This window comes from Larimichthys crocea, chromosome XXI (genome assembly GCF_000972845.2).
Source record: "Larimichthys crocea isolate SSNF chromosome XXI, L_crocea_2.0, whole genome shotgun sequence".
In the NCBI taxonomy this organism is placed as follows: Eukaryota; Metazoa; Chordata; class Actinopteri; family Sciaenidae; genus Larimichthys; species Larimichthys crocea.
In genome coordinates, this window is record NC_040031.1 from 8725575 (window position 1) to 8751656 (window position 26082).

At 42.0% G+C, this 26082-nt stretch overlaps 1 protein-coding gene across 1 annotated transcript; it reads left to right on the forward strand.

Annotated features, from left to right (window-relative positions):
* The first annotated feature begins 930 nt into the window (after positions 1-930).
* On the forward strand, positions 931-26031 carry sntb2 (syntrophin, beta 2). Its single transcript, XM_010749333.3, has 7 exons — positions 931-1727; positions 15576-15795; positions 16839-17049; positions 18950-19092; positions 19590-19786; positions 22278-22468; positions 23046-26031. Exons 1-7 carry the CDS (start codon positions 1013-1015, stop codon positions 23136-23138), a joined length of 1770 nt encoding a protein of 589 aa, XP_010747635.1. The 5' UTR covers positions 931-1012; the 3' UTR covers positions 23139-26031.
* Positions 26032-26082: the final 51 nt, after the last annotated feature.

Sequence of the window (26082 nt, forward strand, 5' to 3'; positions counted from 1 at the left end):
GTAAAAACAACATTTTTTAATTTACTGAACATTTTTTAACTGCTGCTGTTTATCAACTTCATGCAGGTTTTAACGTGTTCCATACAATTTATTCTTTGTTATCTGACTCCAGATGTGAAAGAAAGAAAGATTTGTTCACGCCTGATTGATAGATAGATAGTTTACATTTGATAGATAGATAGATAGATAGATAGATAGATAGATAGATAGATAGATAGATAGATAGATAGATAGATAGATAGATAGATAGATAGATAGATAGATAAATAAATTACAGCGCAGCAGCAGCATTACACACAGTGATAATAGACAACATAAGAATAAAAATATAAAGAACGAACTATACACAATAAAATATCAAAATAGCAATAGTTAATAAAATATATTGTACAAAAGTATATACAGCAAATTGGCAGTGTCGATTTGGCGACAGAAAAATAAATAAATGATTGTGATAAATGTGACGATGAAAACTAAATTGTTACAGAACATTTGTAACTTTTATTGGTATTTTTCTTTTTTTTTGCCCTCGTAGCTGAGATAATTTCTAGGGATCACCAAATGATTGTGGAGAATAAAATTAATGAACATTTTGTATTATTTAATGACATTTAATCACAGCATATATATATTTAAATATATTTTTTTGCACAGATAGTACATCTTCACTCTTTATTTTATTTTGAAAGGTCTGACAGGATGTTGTCTGGTTCTGTTCTGGCTGGCTTGTCGGTGGACGTCGGGCAGCTTTGCAGCCTGAACTCAACAACAAGCCTCCTTCGGCCGGTTGTTCTGTCCCCTCTCTCCCCCTCTCTCTCTCTCTCTTCTGGGGGGAGTCCTGCCGCCTCTCCCCCCTCTCTCTCCCTCTCTCTCCCCGGGAGTGGGTGTGTCGTCGCGGCCCAGTCGCTGCTGTTTGTGCGCACTCTGAGAAAAAGAGAAAAAAAAAAAAAAAGTTGGTGATGAGTTTAGTGTGAGAGCGGGCCCGCCTCAGAGCAGGCGAACCGTCCGGGCAATGGCAATCTGGACCAGAGCGGACAAAAACGGTCAACTGGACCTCCTGCTCCGCGACCGCTGGATCCGAGTGGCCGCCGAACTCACCCGGGAGACGCTGACTTTGACGGCCGAGGCGGAGGCGAGCGGACACGGGGGCAGCAACCACTGGGACTACAGCAACTCTCCGGCGGGCCTGCGGAATGGCATGTCGAACGGAAACGACCCGGGGACGAGTCCGGGGAGCTCTGGCCAACTCCAGAACCAGAACCAGAACCACGGGGGTCGTGGGCGCAGCAGCAGCCCGGGGCGCGGGGGTGCCAGCCGGGGTCAATACGACGGCAACTACGGTGTAAACAGCCCCGGGAAATACCCGAATAACGGCACAAACTCTGACTTTGGAAGTCCCGGCTCCAGCTACGGCAGCCCCGGGTCCAGCTTCGGGTCCAGGCAAGGCGACTTCCCGGTCAGCCTGGACGGCTCCTCGGAGGCGGTGCGGAAAGTCCGGGTTGTCAAACAGGAGTCCGGCGGGCTGGGGATCAGCATCAAGGGGGGGCGAGAGAACCGGATGCCCATCCTCATCTCCAAGATTTTCCCGGGGCTCGCCGCCGATCAGAGCCGGGCTCTCCGGGTGGGCGACGCGATCCTGTCGGTGAACGGGAACGACCTCCGGGAGGCAACGCACGACCTGGCGGTGCAGGCGCTTAAGAAGGCTGGAAAAGAAGTGACGCTGGAGGGTGAGTTGGACAACGCGAGAGCGGGGACTCGGAACAGGCCGAGATTAGGCTCCTGTGGCCGGGCTGCACACCTCTGTGCACCCCGGCTGCTGCAAGTTACTGCGACATCTGAAAAGTTAGTTAAGTTTGGAGCTTTTTATTCACATAAAACTCATCATGGAGAGTTTGAATGAACTTTTAGTGCATTATTAAAGTAAAATATTGAATATTTTTAAACAAAAAATGAAGATAATGACCGAAATTAATGAATTAATGCACATATAAGTGAGTTAAAGTCATATAAACAGGATAAACACCTTAAATTAGTATAATTAAATTAGAATACTGTTAAAATAATAAAAGAAAATGACCAAAAGTGAAGTAAATTCATGATTAATGTGTATTATGAGTGAGTTAAAGTCATATAAACAGGATAAACACCTTAAATTAGTAAAATATAGTTAAAATAATAAAAGAAAATGACCAAAAGTGAAGTAAATTCATGATTAATGTGTATTATGAATGAGTTAAAGTCATATTAACAGGATAAACACCTTAAATTAGTATAATTAAATTAGACTATTTTTAAAATAATAAAAGAAAATGACCAAAAGTGAAGTAAATTCATGATTAATGTGTATTATGAGTGAGTTAAAGTCCTATTAATAGGGTAAACACCTTAAATTAGTATAATTAAGTTACAATATAGTTAAAATAGGTTGCAAACTTCATTAAATAACTTTCTCCACATGTTGTTTGGGTTTAAACTTTCACTCCACACACACAAAGTCATTTTTGTAACACATTATGGTGCAGAGACATACTGACATAAACAAACAGATGGAGGAGGAGGAGCAGGGGTTTAAATAATATCAACAGTACAGAAAACCTTTGATTAGTGTAAACAGGAAAGTAACCACACTGTGGTCCCAGTCAGAGTTAGATGCATTATACTCTGTGTGTGTTTGTGTGTGTGGATGGCTGTGGTTTGTAGGAAGATAAGATGTCACTGCAAACTTAAAGACATTTTCAATGTGTAAATTATGAGAAAACACGTAAATTATGTGTTACATTACTCAAAATACAATACAAGCATGAGAAAGCACAACGCAGAAGTGTGTTTAAATATAACTGCGCAGCATGTTTGTGTGTTCACTGCATTCAGAGGATGAAATATATAAGAAGAATACAGTTTGGCCATCGTTACCGTTAGCAGCTTGTAAAGTTATGGCTAACGCGTTAGCAAATATTTACCAAACATTCAGCAACATTGATTTTAACGTGTATTTCTGTTGACATAACAAATGTTAAACTGTATTAATACACATATACAATACTGAACACCGAAGCTTATTAAGTGTGTTCATTTATTTTAGAAAGAAAACAACACACAGCCATCGTTACATCGTTAGCAGCTTGTAAAGTTGTGGCTAACGCCTTAGCAGATATTTGCATTTCATTCATTTTAACGTGTATTTCTGGTGACATAACAAATGTTAAACTGTATTAATACACATATGAAATACTGAACATTGAAGCTTATTAAGTGTGTTCATTTATTTTAGTCACTATAAGGCAGGAAAACAACACACAGCCATCCTACCGTTAGCAGCTTGTAAAGGTATGGCTAACGTGTTAGCAGATATTTGCCTTATTTCACAAGCTGCAAACATTCGGCAACGTTCATTTTAAGGTGTATTTCTGGTGACATAACAAATGTTAAACTGTATTGATACACATATAAAATACTGAACACTGAAGCTTATAAGTGTGTTAATTTATTTTAGAAAGAAAAACAACACACAGCCATCCTACCTTTAGCAGCTTGTAAAGTTATGGCTAACGCGTTAGCAGATATTTGCCAAACATTCATTTTAACGTGTATTTCTGGTGACATAACAAATGTTAAACTGTATTAATACACATATAAAATACTAAACATTGAAGCTTATTAAGTGTGTTTAGTCACTATAAGGCAGGAAAACAACACACCGTCATCCTACCGTTAGCAGCTTGTAAAGTTATGGCTAACGCGTTAGCAGATATTTGCCTTATTTCACAAGCTGAAAACATTCGGCAACGTTCATTTTAAGGTGTATTTCTGGTGACATAAGAAATGTTAAACTTTATTAATGCACATATAAAATACTGAACACTGAAGCTTATAAGTGTGTTCATTTATTTTAGAAAGAAAAACAACACACAGCCATCGTTACCGTTAGCAGCTTGTAAAGTTATGGCATTTGCAAATAACAGCTTATTATAGTATTATAGCGTTGAATCAAATGACTATGTAAAATGTAAAAGAGGTTGTTTATGGTGACAAATCATCAGGGGCTTTTAAAAAATTTTTTTATAGCTTTTTTACCGTTAGCCCCTTTTAGCTAATTGTTTTGCTTTTACAGCACGTTTACTGTTTGTTTCATTAACACCTGTAGGCAGCTGTTTCTAGTCTTTAACTAACAGTACACCTCCTTTACTTGCCCAGCACTAAATGGCAGTAAGGCAAAATTAGCGTATAATTAGTATGTGAAGAAAGTCAAACATTTTACGGCTAAAGAGCCAAATGTTTTAGTCAAGAGTTAGTGGAGAAGAACAGAGCTAAAAGAAGAGTGAAGGTTGAATTTATATTAGCCGTGTCACCATAAACACACAATAAAATGACTGTTGCTATGTGTCTGTGGTATGTGAAATTGTGAAAAATATTTTCTAACGCGTTAGCCATAACTTTACGGGCTGCTAACGGTATGATATTTTTCTGCCTTTTGGTGACTAAAATGTATCAATAAACTTAGTGTTTTGTATGTGTATTAATACTGTTTAACATTTGCTATGTCACCAGAAACACACCTTAAAATCAATGTATGTTCGGTGTGAAATTGGGCATATATTTGCTAACGCGTTAGCCATAACCATATAAGGTGCTAACGGTATGATGGCTGTGTGTTTTTTCTTATGTTTTTCTACCTTTGGTGACCAAAATTGTAGTAATACACTTATAAGCATTAGTATTAGTGTTGTATGTGTGTATTATTTAATTTTAACATTTGATAAATTAAGTATATATTTGCCAACGCGTTAGCCATAACTTTACGGGCTGCTAACGGTATGATGTTTTTCTGCCTTTAGGTGACTAAAATGTATCAATACACTTAGTGTTTTGTATGTGTATTAATACAGTTTAACATTTTCTATGTCACCAGAAACACACCTTAAAATCAATGTATGTTCGGTATGAAATTGGGCATATATTTGCTAACGCGTTAGCCATAACTGTATAAGGTGCTAACGGTATGATGGCTGTGTGTGTTTTTTCTTGTTTTCTTGCCTTTGGTGACCAAAATTGTAGTAATACACTTATAAGCATTAGCATTAGTGTTGTATGTGTGTATTAATTCAATTTAACATTTGATAAATTACGTATATATTTGCTAACGCGTTAGCCATAACTTTACGGGCTGCTAACGGTATGATGGCTGTGTGTGTTTTCTTATGTTTTTTTCGCTTTGGTGACCAAAATCGTAGTAATACAGTTATAAGCTTTAGCATTAGTGTTGTATGTGTGTATTAATTCAATTTAACATTTGATAAATTAAGTATATATTTGCTAACGCGTTAGCCATAACTGTATAAGGTGCTAACGGTATGATGGCTGTGTGTTTTTTGATGTTTATGTTAAACATTTATTACTACACTTATAAGCATTAGCATTAGTGTTTTGTAAGTACATTAATTAACTTTATTGAGGTGCATTTATACATTTTTGGTTAGCGCGTTAGAATACGTGTTTGTTAGCCGGCTCATTACGAGAGCGAACAGAGCTCCATGGAGATGAGTTCGGATCCCAAACGGCGCTGCTGATGTAGGACTGTTCAATCCTTAGAAACATGGAAAAAAAGAGTGAATCGGAGGGAGAGAGAGAGGCCACAGAGCCCTTGGGGTTTGGAAAAAAAACTCCAGTTCAGGGACAACTAAATGCATTTGTGTTTAATGGTTTGGAATGAACGCCGGATGCATACTGACGAGCTCAAACTGGAGGGACTAATCAATGCGTGACACATTTCCACTCAAAGTCAGAACGAGGCTCCATAAATAGACACTTTAAGCTGTTAACTGTGCTGATTACATTAAAATAAAGTCAAAATATTGTGTCGTTTACAGTCGGCGAGTGTTTGATGGAGATCGGCCGCACAGCAGACGTGCTTTCGTCAAACACTGAAATAAGTATTACTTTAAAAACCGCTGGTGGAATTTGGCCCAGTGCGACTGACATCGGTATTAAGAAGAAAGAAAAAAAAACACACATTTCCAGAAAGCCTCAGGCGTAGACGGGAGGATGTGCTGCCTCCTGCCGCAGCCTCCCGTCCAGACACGGGCCTCCGTTTGGAAGAATGTGTCAGCTGCCTGTCACTGTTTGTCAGTTCGACGGGCGCCGAGATGTGTTTGTTTGTGGACCGGCTCTTCCCTCCGACGGTCGGGACAAGAACGAGGTTTTGAGTTTTCCAGACCACGGTGCCGTGTAAACAATACACCAAACCTCCAGATATTCTCACAATTAGCTGAGGTGGCCCACATTCCTGACCTCCGCTTGCATGTGCGTATTTAGGGCAAAGGTCAACACATGCAGGCTCCAGCTTGGATGATTCCTCCTGCAACACACTTTCACTGACTTCTGACCCAGGCGGCAAACCTCTGTGGTTTACTCAAACAGCCGCTCCAGAAGTGAGTCAATCTCGTCACTGGATTTGAAAGTTCTGTTGGTGAGAAGTCTGTTAAGGCTCTCAGTCGTCCAGGTCATCTTTCTTCAAGAAGGGTTAAATCTGGGGCAAATTGACTTGGTTGTAGAGCCAAAAAGACGTTTCCCACAAGTGAGTCAGTCTCCATAAGTCCCCATGTTCAAAACATCACAGCAGAAATAAACATGTTTACAGCCTGGTACAAAAAACAGTTTTGGTCTCTGTAGCTAATTTCCCCGTTCATGACAACTGTACTGAGGGTGAATTTATATACAACTCACCTGTTCACATTATATTAAGACTTAAAGTTATGCAGGATTAAGAGCGTGGACGCTTTGATTGATGCAACCAGGCATCATTTGGCCCGTTGGCTAGCAGGTGAAACATCTAAGCAGCTAAAGGACGAGATATTTTTGGTGGGTTGAGACCAAACCAGAGCTGAAAGGAACTCCAAATGAATTCTCATGTTTTATCTGCTTAGGTTTTAATCTGTTTGCTTAACCAAGATTAACCAAAAGGCGAAAGAAGCCAACACTTTTAGCTTCTGACACATCTAGGGACTCTGGACTGCATTAACAGCGTGGTGTCTAAAAAGGTTGTCGGTTTCATTTTTGGCCCATATATTCAAGATTAATGTTTACGCTGCAAATCAACTTCTCGTTTTCTTCAATTACAATGAAAAGCTACACGACACAAAGGTCAACTCTACTGAGTGATTACCTCATTTAGGATGATTTAATCTTTTTTTTATTCCAAGTTGGATAAGATAATCTTGTCAAGCATCATTTGCACTGACTGTTTAACTTGTTTCAAGATGTCCAGTTTATAGTGAAAGTACTTCTGTAAGAGGAAACTACACGACTTTTACTTTTACTTTCCTTTACATTTAAGTCCTCATGAAGACAAACTGTTTTATGTTTTTGTCCCATCTGTCCTCCAACATCTGGACCAACCCTGACAAAGATCTTATACAGAATATATTTGCTGCTTTGATGCCAACTGCAGCTGCTGTTATCTCAGTTTGTGAGCTCAGAGCACTTGGGGGAGTGTTGGCGTTTTTGGACCACCAGGACGAAGAATGCTGAGCCATTGTCGTGCCAGAACTGGAGCTGGGCGAGTGGGCAATGTAACTGATTAGTAGTTAACCACTAATTAACTGCTGCTAACCGAATCTGCCGTTGGTTAGACCAACAGGGAATAACGTTACACACTACCAAGGTGATTTACAGACTTTCCTGATGGAAAGATTGCTGAGCATCGAACCAGGAATGTAGACGCTGATGCTGGCTCAGGTCAGCCTCATTCTTTTTAGTTTTTGAGATATTACTGATGGATGAGGGGCTTTCTTTGGTCATAGATCAGGGTTCTCAAAGTGGGCCGTTGCATAATAATGTATAAATAACCTCGGAAACGTCCCTTTCTTTTAGCGTAAAGAGGAACAAGGACTGTCTGAAAACATCCTTCAACGAGTCAGACGATGAATCTAACAGCCTGTCATGGATTCAGTTTTTCTTGGATTGTATCTTGACACATCCTGTCAGAGGAAGCGAATACTTCTTAAACTGCCTGTTTACACATGACATACGTATCACACACATGACAGACAGCCGCCCTCCTCTCGCCAGCTGACTGATAGACATAACACCCCCATATGTCCGAATGATTAGTCGAGGCTCGCAGCAAGCGGGCCGTCACCGGTCGGTGAAAGGAGACGCAGGACGAAGCTTCTTTTGTGCGAGTAATTGGACGGATAAAGACAGCACATACCAGACACAGAGGCTATTGATGAAACGGGGACAACCCTGACGAGGAACAGTCCCTTTCTTTTGTTCGGAGGCCAAAACCAGCCAACCGTCCTATTCACTGTGTCGCTCGGTGTCCTCTGCCACGGAGCACAGGCTGAAGTGGGCCATGCCGGGTTTTGTCGGCTCTGCCTGGGTCTGAACTCCACCACCACCGCCTTTGATGGTATGTCTCTGGTATCCAGCTGTCAAAAAAAGGCCCTGCGGATCGTGACAGGCAGATATTTGGATTCCATGTGTTTGCAGTGTGAGCAGAGCTGACGCCAAAACAATTAAATATCAGCACCGAATAGATTCATGTGAATATAAAAACAGAGATTCATGTGAGGTTGGTTGTTTGTGTTTGTCATTTTAAAGCTAGAAATGCAACAAATGAAGGAGATGCCCACTGACAGTATAAAGAATAGACGATGTATCCGTGAGGTCACAAAGGTTTCCAAAGAGCCGTTCAAGCTAAACAGAAACTTGTTTAGTTAGTTTAGTATTTCTTCGTCATTGTGCTGGTGTCAAACTGGAGTCCAGTACGAGCCAAATGGAAACTGGAAACTGTGGAGAATAGTCTGGTCTCTCTTTTAGAGCAGATTTGATTTGGGAAGTTTCCTCTTTTGCACTTTTGAACCTAAACGCTGCGACACACTTGAAACGGCGAGTTATATAACGTATGAGCAGAGAGCTGATGAATACTGTGAAACACATTCGCTGGGCTGGAATCAAACAAACGCACAAAAACTTTGATTATTTCATGAAACGGTTTTTATGTGATGTGGAAGATGAAGTGTCGAACAAACAAGTAGGTCATGTAATCCCAGACAAAGTCAGTTGAAGCTCAAAATATAAGGGGGCTGGCCGCCACTATATTCGATGTACTGCTTCTTCAGCAAAGACGTGGATCATCGGCGGACCTGGTCCGAATGAAGCCTGGTTGCTCAAACAGGCCACACCTGGAGTAACTAAACGATTCATCGATAGTGAAAACTCGGTTGCAGCTCTGATTTACAGCGCAGCGTGAATCATCCAGCCTGTGTCGACATGATGAGCCGACATGTGTAATCTTTAACAGTCGCCGCAGTGCTGAACAATGAATGTGATTATTTTCGTCCGTAATCTGCTTTATCCTTTAACCGAGCATCATAAACGTTGCAGTGCGTGTTTACACTTCAACGGCTTGATTTCCCGAAGGTTTCCTCTTGATCCAGGTTAGACGACAACAAAGACGAGGGAGTCAGGTGTGACTCTGTGTTTGAGGAATCATGGGAATTAATGTTTCGTGTTTTGATCTGAGCTGCTCTTTGTGAGCTGCAGGTTTTTGGATTTAGTATAAAGTTGACCTACATTCATTTAATTTATTATTAGATTAATGAAAAAAGACATAAAGCTCTTTATTTTGTCTTAATAGAGCTCGTCTTAAGACTTTATAGAGATATTTAAAGCAACATTGTGTAGTTATTGGTATTAGTTGCCTCCAGTTTCAGAGTGTAATACCACTGTGGTAAATATGGACCGCTGTACTCGAGTATTTCTTCTGATTACATTACTCATGATCAACAGCAGCAGATAATATCACTGACTAGTCCAGCAGCAGTCAGCCCAGCTCGGCGTTTGTTTTTCAGCCTTTTATTTCACCAAGCTCTCACCAACCACTAAAAGTCAGTCCCACATTTATTCTTGTCCGACGGTTTCTTGCTCGCTCACTCTCTCCTTTTTCTCTTCTCAGCTTCGTCCGTCAACGTCCTCTTATAAGCTGCCAAAAGACAAAAGCAGCAGAAATATGAAATACGCGTCTTCTCGCAGTGAAGTAGTTTTGTCGGTGCCGTGACACTTATCGTGACATGAGAATAGCTGCAGAGTAATTGATTAAACTGTTATGTAAATATAAGAACTGCAGCGCGAGATCAGCCAGAAAACCGTCGAGGAGGTTCACACATTGTTCCCATTAGGTTTCTGGCAGAAACAGACTTTGAGGGAAAGAAAAGGGGGGAGGAGGAGGAAGAAGAAGAAGAAGAAGAGAGGATCGAACAAAAGAAAAGAAAGAGAATGAGATTTAAGAAGACAGAGGTGGGAAAGAAAAGGATGGAGAAGGGGGGAGAGAGAGGTGACCGATGGAGGGATGGACGAGAAGATGAAGAGGGTGGAGAAAGAGAAGGAACGAGCGAGGAGAGAGCAGCGAGCCAAACCACAGGGGGAATTTCTGGGCAGTTTTGGGGGGAAAATACAGAGGCTGGGGTCTGACTGCCTGACTCGCTGCTCTGTAAGCTATTATTTCGTTATTTCGGCCATTCCTTAAGATGATTAGTTATGTGTGTGTCTGAGTGTGTGTTGAGAAAGAAGAGAGGAAGGCGGTCTGAGTGCGGGTAGTTTTACGGACAGCTTCGCACCACAACTAATGCCACAATCAAATATGTGTCGAGTCAGACTCTTCTGCCTGTTTTCTTCTACACTGAGGAGGAATGAGAGGACGAGCTGAGCCTCATGGGATGGGATGTCACACACACACTTTGATGTAGACGCAAATACAGAGGTTAAAATATGTGAGCCGTCAGTCCTCTGTGTGCAGACCTAATTAACAAAAGTGGAGCTGAGTGATGGAGCTAATGAGATCAGGATAGACAGACAGACAGGCAGAAACGAACAAATCTGGGGAAAGGAAGAAACATTTAATCTCAAAGAGACAGACCGTGAAGAGACGGGAAACCTGTAACAAGCATGAAGGACTAAAACCTGTAAACATCCTGCTGATATTTCATAAATTCCCATTGTTGTGTTTTTTTTAAGTTTGAGGTCGAGTCATGATTTTTCTTTTTGGACTTAGTTGTAGATCCGTGAAGACGTTTCACCTCTCAACCAAGAGGCTTCTTGGCATTATAAAACATGGATGTAGTATCCATAACGTCCTACACGGGTTTCTGAAGAGTCGGTTTGAAGCTCAAAATCTGCTCTGGCCGCCACCATGTTGGTAGTCCTACTTCTTCCACGTCCCAGCAAAGACGTGGCCAACCTGAGGCCAGCTGAATGACGCCTGGTTGCTCAAACATACCATATATAACGCCAACGTCATTCAAAGCGTCCACGCTCTTAACCCTGCATAACTTTAAGTCTTAATATAATGTGAACAGGTGAGTTGTATATAAATTCACCCTCAGTACAGTTGTCATGAACGGGGAAATTAGCTACAGAGACCAAAACTGTTTTTTGTACCAGGCTGTAAACATGTTTATTTCTGCTGTGAAGTTGGACATTTGGACATGGGGACTTATGGAGACTGACTCACTTCTGGAGCCAGCCTCAAGTGGACGACAAGAGGAACTGCAGTTTTTGGCACTTCAGCATCGGCTTCACTTCACAGCCACGGAGGTAGAAATATGACATTTGAACAATTCCTTTCATGTCCGTAGAAACACGCTCAGAATCTCTTTCGAAATACGAGATAAAGGACGTCATATGTCGACAGACTTTTTGTCAATTTGGCAACTCAAGAACTCAACAACTCACCACCAGTGCTAATTTAGTGTGAGACGACCGTAGGAATGAGGTCACTCAAGAGCTGGTTGGTGGATCAGATACAAGGTGAATTAAACAAAGTAATTTAGTTTTAGTTTAGGTGTTTTATCAATAAATGGTATAGATGACCTTAAATATGGTTCCATCTATACCAAAATTATTGGAAAGTAAGGTCTGGACTTAGTGGAATCTTGTAGTTGTTGAGTTTAATCTTGAAGCAGAAGGCGACAACCCCACTGACCCTATCGGTTCAGTTGGTATGGAGCCAGCCTCGAGTGGACGTTTGAGTAACTGCAGTTTAGGTTTCTGAGTGGTTCGGATTGACTGGTTGGGAGATTAGAGTATCTAGCCTAGGCAGGATTGTGCTCATTGTTGTTGTGACGAGTTGTTAAAGTCACCTGAAGTCCAGTGTTGACGATGGTCGTTGGAGTCACATGAGGCCAGGTGTGAATTACTGTTCAGTGTCCTGGGAAACGTCTCTTTGGATCTACAACCAAGTCCATCTGCCCCAGATTTAACCCTTCTTGAAGAACTATGACCTGGATGACGAGAACCTTCACAGACTTCTCACTAACAAAACTTTCAAATCCAGTAACGAGATTAAGATTTAGAAACATTTGAAACTAAAATGTGTGCAGGCACGTCAGGAGGTGGAGCAGGTCGTCCTGAAGTCCTCGGGCAAGATGAATTGCTCCCTCACACCTTGCATGGCAACCTCTGCTGCCGTCAGTGTATTAACGTTTGTTGGTGCTTACTCATAATGATGATTACCTGCTGATAAATCAGTGCTTCTGTTTTCTCCTTTCAAGAGAACAACCAAATAATCATTGTGAAACTTTCTGCTAGAGGAAATGGGAACAATTCATTTCCCATTTCCTCTTTTCCTGTCCGGCTGTTCGGTAACACTTGGACTGTATTTTTGAACAGAGCCAATGATCTATGAGGATTTTTTTTGGTCTAGCATTTCTAGATATAAGATGTTGACCACAGATAGTTTGCAGTTCTCGTCCCGCAGTCGTCAGAGATGTGAAGGTGAGAGCTAACACATTTAGTGTCTTCCCGACAACTCGAGTTGGATTTGTGCCCGCTGTGTCAAACTCTGTCTCAACAAGAACCTTTTTTTTTTTGTTTTTCCATGGAAAATCTACTTGAACGCTGATAACCACAACAGCACAAAGCCTTGCTCGCGAGCTCGTGAGTGAGCTGTTCATCGAGTATTTGAAGATATATAAACATGTAGAACCACAGAGAGCCCCCGGGCTTGCGGACGGAAAATATCTCAGCCGAACATCTCTGCACCAGATCTGATTATTAGGCCGAGAGTCGGGCCTTTGCAGTAGACACATCCTCTTTCCATATGACCCTCAGACATAAACATCCAGGAATGCTCTCACGTCCACTTTACTCTCTCCAAACCACTCACGTCTGCAGAAATGACCCTGGACCTTGTTGGTACGGGCAGTGCGGTTGGCGAAATGAGCCTCCGATTCTTGGCTCGCTGCCTTTAACATTACTACCAACCGCGCCCGTCGCTCATGAGTCATGCCTGCACATAGTATAATGTACACACAAGCATGCAGAGACTCATGCGTTGTGCTCGGCTCTCGTTTTTTTTAGAGCCACACAAAGCACATTACCGTCGACTTTATCTTAGATTTCTCTAACACACACTCGCACAAACCTAATATCTCGGTCTACGTTCAAGAATGACCTCAGCTCTTCTTGTCTCAGGTTTCATACAGAGCAGACTCACACATAACATACCCACACACTGGCTTTCTTTTTTCATATTCGCACACATAGAAGAAGAAGAAGAAGAAGAGAGAGCATGCCTTGGAGGAAACACAGAGGAGATAAAAATGGGGCGTGAACGAGGGAGGATAAAAGTTAAAGAGAGCAAGTGAAGGCACGGAGGCGGGAGGTGTTCGAACCCTGCGGGACCAAATTTGGAAAGTCGGGAAAACAAAAGCCGAGCTCACATCTGTACAGCCAAGTCAACTCTTGTTTTTCTAAGATAATTTCGCACAAGCGACCACGATCCAGTCCTTTTAAGACATGCTGGAAGATAGCAGGGACTGTTTACATTCCAGGCTTGTGGCCAGAGAATGATCAGTGTCCTTATACCACATGAATAATTGGGTGCGATTAAACTTCAGCGCGGACAAACGACGGTTTTCCGTCCCAGTGTGAATTTAACAAGCCGATTGTTGAGAGAATCAAACCACAGCTCTCTCTTAACGTTGTTTAAAAAAACCTTAACTGGACCCCAAAGTGTCTTTAAAAAAGCAGATTAAAATTCTGACTTCTTTCAGGAAACATCCACGAGTGTTTCCTTATGGTCTGGTTTATGGCTAGCCGCATCATATATCCTGAGTGACTGCGTGTTATTGGGTTGAATCCCACAGATGGTCAAACTATCAACACACTGTTTGTTCGAGATCTGCGGATATTCAGCAGCTGTTTGGTCTTGGTCTTTGGCCTCGGTTTGCTTCCCCTGTTTGGCTTTATTTACTTTATCCTGTTATGATGGATCACGTATTTGTAAAAGATTTTTACTTAAGTTGGTCTGTTAAGATGACGATTGTTGGTCTGCAGTACAAGCGAGCTGGCACAGACTACAACAGAGCATTTGATGCTACAGTTTAAAGAGTCATTAGAGCCATTATTGACTTCATTCTTTTGCAGCTTTGCAAAATTTCCAATTAAAGTTTATTGGGTTGAACATTCGGCTGGTTTCAATTTAGAGCTGCAGCTAACACTTTGAAACCATCATTTTCTCAATAAAATGGACTATAACAGACCAAAACCCCAAAAAAACAAAACATAATTCATTTACAGCAAAGACAAACAGCAAATCTCTACGTTTGATCATCTGGAACAATAAAATGTTTGTATTATTTCTTTGGTAAAACATTTAATTGACATTTAAGTGTTATAGCATTCACTTTCTTTCCATTGATTAATCCAGCAAAAAAGCTCAAAAACTGCTTGAACATTGTAAAAATAAAGCTACTGTGTGCTATGTGCTCAGCACTAAGTTAGCAGACCACAACAAATGGTATCAGCAATAAGGTCAACAACACAAGACAATAGCAGCCAGCTAATATCACTGCCTAGTCCAGCAGCAGTCAGCCCAGCTCGGCGTCTGTCTTTCAGCTTTTTATTTCACCAAGCTCTCACCAACCACTAAAAGTCAGTCCCACATTTACTCTTGTCCGGCGGCTTCTTGCTCGCTCACTCTTTCATCTTCTTAGCGTCCTCTGACAACGTCCTCTTCGCTTTCTTCTCCTCTGTCATTATGTCCATAGAGGCTGCAGAGCCTGATTACATTGCCCAGCTCGCCCTGCTCCTGTTCTGTCACAACACTGGCTCCCCTTCAGCATTCCCTAATAACCTCCTCTACCCGTTGGTGCAAACACTAACAATCCCTCGGTGCTCTGAGCTCACAGCCCAGCCGACAAACTCAGCTAACGTGAGCTAACTGCAGCTACAAGTTGGCACCAGTTTACTTCACTGTCCATCAGGAAACTCTGTAAATCACAGAGAGTTGAGGCGGAACAGCCGGTGGACAACAGAGGGAAAACCAGAAAACATTTTCTCCATAAAATATGATCCAGTTTCACCAAAATCAGTGAAATAGTTGGTGGTGTGTGACTTAGTGATGATTTAAAATCTGTAATTTTATGGAATAACAGTTAAATAATTGGGATTTAATGTCAAACTCCAAGGTAGAGGCATCTAACATGGACAACCTGAGTGTTGCTCAGTCTTGTATGACCCTGTATTGGCCTAGTATTGGATGTCGGTTGATATCTGTCTGTGTTCCTCCACAGTGAAGTACATCCGCGAGGTCTCTCCACTCTTTAAGAAGCCATCCCTGGTGGCCGACCTGCCGTGGGATGGCATCCGTCCACAGTCGCCCAGCTACAGTGGCAGCGAGGACTCCGGGTCGCCCAAACACAGCAGCTCGTCCTCCTCCAAAGACAGAAAGGTCATAAGCCTGAAGATGTGCTTCATCAGCAGGAACCTCACCATGCCGGATCTAGAAAACAGGTACGATCCTCAACGTTTGTGTGTGTGTCGGATAGAAATATCTCCGTATGTGGGAGTTTAGATGTGTGTGGGGGTGTTTATTTTGTTCATGTGTTCAGCTTCTGTGGAATGTTTGTTCTGTAAGAGGTAATGGAAATTGGGTTAAGCTTCCTCTTTGTTCCTCTTTGTCACTGCAGGTTGTTACTTTTCATACAATGTCACTATTTTCCAAACTGTTTTGTCAAATATGGACACAGCTGTACACGTGTATTTGGTATGATTACAGTATTTATTACTTCACCAAGCTCTTGCCAATGATTAAAAGTCAGTCCCAGATTTACTCTTGTCTGGTGGCTTCAACTCTCCTTCAACATCTAAAATTATTTCAACCAGAGTGTTGCTCATTCTTGCATCACCTCATATTGGCCCAGTATTGGTTGATTGATTGTCAGCAGTACTGCAGACATTGTACCGGACCGTTGTGGTTCAGAGGGAGCTAAGGCAGTCCATCTACGTTCCAATCCTTACCTATGGTCATGAGGTTTGGGTAGTGACTAAAAGAATGAGATTGCGGATATAAGCAGCTGAAATGAGCTTCGGGGCTTTGGCATCAGGTGGCCAGGTAGCCTTAGAGATAGGGTGAGGAGTGCAGACATCCAGAGGGAGCTCCTTCAAGTCGAAAGGACCCAACTGAGTTGGTTCAACATCTGATTAAGATGCCTCCTGGGCACCCTTCTTTGAAGGTGCTCCGGTCACCTCCAACTGGGAGGAGACCCCCCAAAACCCTCTGGAAGGACTACATAGCCCATCTAGCGTAAGGGCAGTTGGAATATGTTGTTGAGGCAAAGGACTCCTGGAGCACCCTGCTAAACCTGCTGCCACCATGACCTGACCCCAGATAAGAAGATGGAAATGGATGGATAGACAATCAAAGACATCGAAAAGAAATATCAAACTTTGTCCTTTGACCTTAGTGATTGTGATTGCTTCTTTTCCATGAGGTGTTTACATTGTCTCGTTTGAAGCTGCTGATTCAGTTCTTACGTTTCTTTTGTCCCGTTCAGACTGTTGGAGCTCCATTCCCCGGACGGCCAGCACACGGTGGTGCTGCGCTGTAAAGACGGACCGACCGCCAACTCCTGGTTCACTGCCATCCACACCAACATTGCCGCCCTGCTGCCTCAGACTCTGGCTCACATCAACGCTTACCTGGGGGCCTCGTCCACGGCCTCCACGCACCCCCATCTCAAACACATCGGCTGGTTGGCTGAACAGGTATTTTCAGCTTTGTTTAGTTTAACGGCTGCGTGCTGTCTTATACAGGTGATAATCCCTTTCAGGGCTTATTGCTAATCGCTGCTGCTAATCTTTAAATATTCTGTGCAGCATCACAGAACAGGATGATTGTTTACAGAACAATGACACTTATTATTTGAAGATTTCCGTTTACATTTACTCTCTGACCATTGAGTACAGTAGGTCTAGTATGTTATTAGCCTCGCTTAGCACAAACAGTGGACAAACAGTCATCCAATACCTGCAAAGTTGAAAAGTTATCCATTGGTACATTAACTAAACATTTAGATGACAGGCTTCTCGTGTTTATCTTACACTGATCATCATGTTCAGATACTGATACTGGTACCAGCATCGGAAATGCCTCCAACAAGGCCTAAAATGCGGGATCGGATATCAGCGAGTACACAGGACGTCTGTGCACCAATTCAATACCATGTCATCTATTAGCCCTGAAACTGGGCAAATTCTCAGCATGGCGAAAACAACAACCCGCCCTACTTTGACACTGACCAACCAAACCAAGTATTTGTTGGCACTTCAACAAAATCAACAGAGTGGTGAGCCTTCGATAGTGGATCTACCGCCGTCTACTGTATGTAGTACACTGTGTACTCTCACTGAAGTACTATGTACTTCTTGGGGTAGTGCGCTAATTTCAGCAGGGTATTCTTAATTCAAGTACCTCTGTTCCGGAAATTATGATCACATTTTACCACTTCTTCTCATTTGCCGAATTGCAACCATATGGAGCATTAGCGCCAACATTTGACTGCCAAAATATAAATATTAAACATGTGTACAGCTTATACTTGAACTTGAGCGTTCAAGGTGGTCGGGGGGTTGTTGCCTTGTTCGATGGCATCTCCACACTCTTCTTTCGCTTTCTTTTTTATAGATATATTTAACATTAAAATCCAATTTAAAGAGTAATGTAACATCTCAAGGTAATCAACACTTTTTTATCAGCACATGCTGAGATGGTAGTTTGGGAATACACGGTGCATTTTCAGTTTAAATCTGATTAGTTACGTTGCTCTCAAAAGGAAATGGTAACGGTGGTTTTTGGGCTCAGTTTGCTGTTTGTTGTTTCATGACACCCACGTCAACTGCACTTACTAAAACCTCAAACGTAAACTCTGGCATTTGTGCTCTAACATAATAACCACAGCTGCAGACAGGAAGAGTGTGTTTTCTTGAATTAGCTTCAGCCCTAAATTTAAACACCTTCATTGAAAAGTGAACCAGGGCTGGTCTCAGTTCACATCCAGGAACAAGCCTCTGATGAAGGCGTTCATTCAAGGTCATGGCGAGTGTATGGATGTGTGGCTGTGTTTATCTTGACCGGCCTCAAACAGGAAACAGAGTTGGAAGTTTCCGCTGCTTTTTGCACTGTTTCCTGTAGAGCCCACCTACACGCCACAGTCGTCACTGCTTTTTCACTGTAACTCCACCGACACTTCAATCACTCAGCCGTGACTCAGACAAACACACAGACCTATTTTTACATCCAAATTCAGGTCAGACTGTCAGGATGAGCCACTTAACTCATCTGCAGCTGCACACTGCCAAACTACATCACTATACCTGAGACTTATAAATAGACTTTACAGATGTTCTAATGCCCGTTACATTAACAGTCATCATGTATCTTAGATTGTAACAAAGATGAACTACAAGTAGTTTAAAAACACGTGTTGATTATCTGTTGTCTCTTACTGTTACTAATAAATGGAGCTTGTAGAACTGCCGTATATAACAAATATCACACTTGAGGTTGTGCCGTTATTCTGAATATCAGCACAGTTGTGAATATTTACTTATATATTACATTTTCTAGCATACTCTATAATAAAAATACACTCTTTTCTGTCTTTAGGTCCAGCTCGAAGGTGGGCGGCAGCAGTACAAACCAATCGTCATGGCGCTGACGGAGAAGGACATCCTGCTGTTTGAATCAGTGCCGTGGAGCAGAGAGTCCTGGTCCATACCTTTGCTCACACACCCACTGTTAGCTACAAGGTAAAGACAACAGACAACAGGCGAGGGGTAGTCCATTAAACTGCGGATGAAATCTTACCGGACAGGTTCAGGAAACAAACAAGATTCACGGCAAGAGAACAGAACACACAAAACTCCTTTACATACTTAAATTCATGCTACAGATGTTTATATTTATATTAAAGTGCATTTTGGATGGGACTTTTTTTGCATATATTCATCAGCTGAAAGCCACACACAGAGTTTGTTTGAGCATGCTGTCAGTTCTGTACTTTCCATCATACGTGCAGCAAACTGTAACTCGTGGTAAGTACCCGAAAGTTTAAAGCTACTCACATTAAAATGAAAGTAACAAGGTTATGGTCGTGTTAACGGTTAGTGGTAACGACGAAAATAGGAACCACACATATGACGACACCCAGTTCTTCCTATTGAGGAAATTACACTAACTAGAGGTGTGAATTATCTGTTGTTGGTTTTTTTTTGAGAATGTGAAATGAGTCTCTCTCTTCTTCCAGACTTGTTCATTCTGGAAACGCCCGGGGTTCTCCCGCCCAGGGTTCAGACCTGGTGTTTGCCACTCGGACGGGCACGGGACGGGGCATCGAGTCCCACGTCTTCCGGGTGGAGACCCACTGGGATCTGTCGTCGTGGACGCGAGCCCTCGTACAGGGGGCGCACGCTGCCGCCGAGCTCATCAAAGAAGTCTCTATTGGTGAGTGTGTGTGTTTATCCCAACCTTTATTTAAATCAATCAGTATTTATATGTCCTTTAATATTTTTATTAGTGTGCCTGATGTGACTATTAATGTTCGGTTTTAACGGTAACGTTAAAACGGTGTGATGTAGAAAGTCGACAAAGAAGAGCGGGAAAATTTAACATGGGCGCTTATGGACGGAATGTTCGGAAGCTAGAGTGGCGAGGGGGAGGAAAATCTGTCACAAAAAGACAATTTCAAAATGCTCTCAGTGGCACAAATTTCACTCTACAGAAATAATTTTAACATCAAATTGTAGGAAATTCACTCTACAGAAATAATTTTAACATCAAATTGTAGGAAAATTTACGCCGGTCGATCACATGTACCCGCTGAAGCTGTCAGACTTTTAGTTTTGGCTCAATGAGCCTAGATGCGTCAGGATCACCCACCAACTGCCGCATTTACTCCCATATTAACTGAGGGCAGAAATTTGTGGAGGGAAGCAGACGTACTACTTTTTTTACCTCGCTCTAATGGTCGCATTTTTAAACTTTAGACACACAAATTATATATGTAGACGTTCAGCAAGACCTCAGGATGCTCATAATCGTTTTCGTTTACTGATACGACCTACGGTTTCGTTGAAGTTGCTTTTTCAAAAGTGAACTGTCAAGGCTTTCTCTCCCTCTCTCTCTGAAGTTTCAACTGACGGACACAGCTGCTGTTCGTTGCTCTGCTCTGATTGGTCGACTGTTTTTAGCAGCTAACTGCAGCTGGTTGCTGGGCAGAAATTCACAAAGCTGATTTTGATTAACTTAATTGAAGTCTTTGGCAAATATCCATCACTGACATTGCTCAGTTTTGAATATCATTTTGTTCTTCTGCCTGCCATGCCCAGGAACCTGAGCATACAGCCTGTGGTACTAATACTGTACTTACTTAGTACTGTCAATAGTATCATATGGGAGAGACACACCACACGGTTATAAGGAATAAATCTGTAAATAAATTGGACACACTGGACCTTTAAGAAAAGAATCTTAACACTTTCACTAATGACATTTAACCAAAAGTTCAACAAACCACTCGACCAACAACCAATTATATTTAACTGCTTATTTAAACTGTATCAGACATGAGCCAAAACACAGCTATAGATTTGAAAGAATCCCCATGTGCTGATGTTTTATTGTCCACAGGAAACACTACGCAATGCAATACAAGACAAACCCCACAGACTACAACTACTGACTTTGGCGTGTACGGCTCACGTGACCTGTGTTTGTGTCTGTGCACACAGGTTGGTAGAGTAAGCAGACCTTTGAACAGAGGATGTGGGTTCACCTTTGTGCATGAATTCATCATGCTTACAAGTGAATGCCAGCCACACAACCATTAATCAAACCAATAACAAACCGTCAGACAACCTTATCATCGTTCCATGAGTGCTGATATAGAGAATAACTGCACTGAGACTTTTAACTTGTGTCGCTCAGCTTTACAGCTGTTCTACTATTAACTGATAATGAACCTGATCAGCCACCATCAGTAATCAACACACAACCATTAATCAAACCGATAACTATAACAACCGTATCATACCTAAGTTACCTAATGTTTCTGTAGCATTGACAAGGCATTCAAAAATAAACATATTATCTGTTTGAATCGAACTAAAGCTCCCTGCGCTGTCCCTTTAAAGAAATATGACATTTGAACAGTTCATTATGTGTCCATAAAAACACTTCACAAACACGAGATAAAGGACGTCATATGTCGACAGACTGACTGCCAATTCGGCTTTTATATAATCCTTAGAGATACACTGTACAAACGTTTTTGGTTCGTTAGACAAGTGTAGGAATGAGGCAAACCGTTTCAAACATGAAGATTTGTCACTAAAGTAACAGCTGGTTACGTGCTAAATTAAACACAGACTCTAAACACTGTTGATTCACTGTTTGTTGTGTGTGTGACAGGATTTTAGGAGTTTTTTCTTTTCTCCGTTACCAAAGTAACTACCTAGTTTCCTGCAGCTACCTTCTGATAGTATTAAACGTATTAAAGATCCTGATGTTGCTTCAGTATATATTGTTGGCCTGCACACATTAAAATACTTGTGAGTGTAACAGGAAGCTCCTGACAACAACTGGCTCAGAAAGAGCAGCACTGTGAAGTGGAAGCGGGAGCCAGCAGAGGGGAATGTGTTCCCTCTGCAGAACAATAGTTGGCTGCCAGAGCAGCACTGGAAGGCCTCAGCCTCTTTTTTTCTTCTTCTTCTTCTTTGGTGTCCTGCTGCTACACAAACGCACACTTGTGCAGGAACATTCAAGCTGAGTCAAGTTACAGTCATACACATGGAAATGCTTTCGGATCGAATGACCTCTCAGCTAAAGCTCTTTATATAAAAGAGACACTTGTCACTGCGCGGCAGCAGCAACAGCGGCAAAGAGGAGCTTGTTAAAGTTTGTCTTTTACTCATTCTTTCGTCTTTTTGTTTTCCAGGTTGCACCTTGAACAGACAGGATGTCCGCCTGACGCTGCACTACGAGAAGGGCTTCACTGTGACGAGGGAGCCGGCAGATCCAGCCGGGGGCGCCGTGCTGTTCAGATACCCCTACGAGAAGCTCAAAATGTCTGCAGACGACGGCATACGCAACCTTTACCTTGACTTTGGGGGTCCAGAGGGTGAAATGGTAAGTTAAGAGTCGTGTAAGAGAGGAATTAGATCAGTTTGGTGTGTGATACTAAACTTTATATTGTTGATTTATTAATTGTTTAATCAAAAAAAAGTACATCAGAGAGACTCACTAATGCACGCAGCTGAATCTTTGAAATCTGAAAGGTTGACTTGAAAACCTTTTGTTGAAAAACCAAAAGCTGACCAAACCAGTTCCCTCTAAATTTGTACATCAGCATTTATTCCACTGAACCGTACAAACACCGTGTCATTGCATTGTCCTAAAAATTTAAAGCAGAAGCAGCAAACTGTAGTTAAAAGGTAGTTACTTTGGTAACAGCTGAAAAAAACCCTCCTAAAATCATGTGACACATAAGAAGAGTATATTTTTATTATAGTGTATGCTAGAAAATTCACTATATAAGAAGATAATCACAGCTATGCTCATATTTAGAATAACAGCACGACCAATAACAGTCTAGAACAGTAGTTGAGTGACACGTAGTGAATGTTCTCAGTGCTGTTATTCTCTATATCAGCACTCATTGAATGACTCTTATCTGAACTAGCTGTTGTATTGTTGTATCTTCCAGGTCTTTGACCTCCACTCGGGCCCAAAGCCGGTGGTGTTTGTCCTCCACTCCTTCCTGTCAGCCAAGCTCACTCGCATGGGCCTGCTAACGTGAAACAATCGACGGCGACGGTGGTGGCAGTGGCGTGGATGAAGAGGATGGGCCCAGGCACAGTGACGAGGAGGGCGAGAGGAGAGAGGATTGATTTTTATTATTTTTTTTATTTGTTTTTCCAATTTCTACATTCACAGCTGAAGTTAGACCTGAGGCGGCGCTGCAGGAGTCATTTTGTTGATTGTCTCAATAACGTGCCTTCTCTTCCAACTTCTCCTCAACCTGCAGTCATTCGTAATGTCAAGGGGGGAAAGAAAAGTGGCACTTTGCTTGAAGACGTGAAGCGTTACAGTGAATGTTTCAAACCCCACAAGACGTGGCGCTGTGGTCCGTTTTAGAAGATGCCACGAGCAGCTCGAGGAAGTCGGACATTAAAACGACAGAGAATCCAGTCCAATTTCAAAATAAAACACCCAAAAGGGAAGCATATTTACATATGTAGAAGCACATAAATCAGAAAAATGACCAAATCTGAGCAAGAAAACAAAGGTCTGGTGGGCAAAACGCTTCTGAAACGCTCCTGGTGGGGTTTGAAGTCGCGCGGAAGCTGTGACGAGCTCGTCAAGCAAAGTGTCGCTGTGTTCGGACGGTGAACGCTCCCTTGTTTTTACTCTTTGCCTATCATTCCACGACAGCCTTCCAGTGTATTGTTTTTCACGTGTTCGTTTGAAAGAAGCTGTTTTAGTGAGTCCGAATGCAGTTTGTTGATCCGAGATTGAGCGACTGAAATGCAAAAGAAAGGTGTGTGCGTTCATGTGCGTCATGTGTTTATGCTACACGCTTCTGTTGGCTTCATAGTGTGCCTGCCGTCTGACACCTTTTAGCACGTCATCCCAAACTACTACTGTTGTAATCAGGATTGCCAACTGTGCCTTTTTACATGTAGACGAAGACACTCTTTGTAATGTTGTTTTTTAAATTTTATTTCACACAATAAGAGAGTTTTAAGCTTTCGACATGCTCGAGCAATAGTATTACTCTTATAGTGTAAAAAAACATGTTACTTTGTTTTTATGTTTGTTTGTTTTTTTATAAGTGTGTATCTCATGATAGCATGACTTCCTGACATTGAACTCTGTATCAGATGATGTATGACATGATCACGTGTTATCTCCTCTTACTGACCTACACTACCACGCCGTCTCCGTTTCGCCATCATCGCATTCCAATTCGCTTGAGATTACTCGTCTCCTGTTACCGCTCCGCACAGAAATGTTCCTCCGGGCAGAGGTACAGACGTGTGCTGATAATCCAAACTGTACCGGTTATAGAGGAATGACCGTAGACTTGGTCTTTTCTTTCCAGCCGATGAGAAAATAGTCTTTACTCAAGGTCTGCTTGCTAGATTTCAGCCACATCTCATGGTTTTTGCTCAGTTGTCATAGATGGCTCAGCGAGCATCATGTGACCTAAGTGTGGAACTTAACTTGCATTGTAAGAAGTCTTTCGTACATTCGGGGAAATGGTATCTCTGTTTGACGATGGTTTCTGCTGGTGTTCTTGATCCTGGTCGATGACCTTCTGGTCAATGCTGTGAAGTCATTCACATCACCGGTAGCCACTAACACATGAAATGAAATGTTTTCAGGGGGTGAAATAACAGGAAATTTGGCTGAAATGGAAACAAAAGAAAAACAAACTTGAGCAGGAAATAATTTCTGCTGCTGATAAACGAGGAACACCAGAGAAAACATTTGTACCGCCCCAAATATTGCTGCTCATTGGCACCTGAGAAAAAAAAGACTGTTTTAAAGATGTATTGTAATGAGAACTGAGCAGACTCCATCCACTGATGGAGACCATGAGATGCAGAAGAAAGCTCTGGAGAAGGCTAAAACTAAACTACCATCTCCAAGCTGACGAATGAGAACTTTGTTGGAGCTAAAAATCCTTTGGTGGATCTTCATTATTTCAAAACAGAACCCCTAAATTGGGTCCATTTTTGGGGGGCTAATGTTGAGGCGAGTTGAAGTTAGTTAAACCAATCACCATCTTCCATTCACGTCATATTTTCAGTCCAGTGCCTGTGTTGAGACTTGACTCATTAATGAGTTCAACGTGACCGTAATTAACACGTTTTCATAACCTTCGGTACATGTTGCTAAAGTCACCCTTCAGTAGAGCCTCTGTGTCCGTCTGGGCCTCGAATAATGAAGCATTGTGTCTACTGACTGTGCAACAGAGGAAAACAAGATAACCCCTCTGTTCTGGGATAAGGAACACAATCACCGGTCTAAATGACCTCTGTTCTATTTCGGACTCTGATGTCCTTGCGATGGTTTGAACAACCTTGTTTGGCTTTTATTACGAAAGCTGAAATGTGTAAACATGTAGTTTGACTGTCTGAAGCTTCAAACATCATGTTTACATGGCGTTTCTCTGATGCTTCTGCTGCAATGTTCAAAGTCGCACGTCCATCGTCCTACTTTTATTTGACGGTAATCATGTGTCTCTAACCCGCCTCACAAAAGTGATTGTCCAAAGTTGGTCAACCTTCAACAAGCTACAGGCTGTTCCCCGTTTGAGCTGTTTGATGCACTAACCGATCAAACCCCTTTAAATCTGTGAATGTACCCCTCCTCTCCTCTTCCTGATTTTTTGTTTAATCTCCTTTCTCTTTATGTTTTGAAATCATGGCTCTCCTGTCTATGCAAAGCAAACGCTTCAAGCGAAGGGGGTTTCTTTTTTCTTTTGAACCAAAGGTAATATCTGTGGCAGCTTGCGTCCAACACAATCATTGAACTGAAAAGTCACAAAAGGATAAAAGTGCTGCTGCAATAACCTGTCTTATGCAAAGTATTTTAGACTTCCTTCCAAGATACAGTATACGATGTATGATAGCAATGTAATAATCTCAGATGTAAATACCTACCAATAAAACTGTTACAAAATACACAAGGTTGATGTGGGGTGTGTTTGCATGCACCTTTTTAACAGGTGTGCC

What these genes read in the sequence shown, in the direction of transcription:
- sntb2 (XM_010749333.3), top strand. Translation starts at nt 1,013, where the DNA reads ATGGCAATCTGGACCAGAGCGGACAAAAACGGTCAACTGGACCTCCTG. An exon ending in ATGCCGGATCTAGAAAACAG is followed by an intron (nt 15,796 to 16,838) that starts GTACGATCCTCA and finishes TGTCCCGTTCAG; the next exon opens with ACTGTTGGAGCTCCATTCCC. An exon ending in GGGGTCCAGAGGGTGAAATG is followed by an intron (nt 22,469 to 23,045) that starts GTAAGTTAAGAG and finishes TGTATCTTCCAG; the next exon opens with GTCTTTGACCTCCACTCGGG.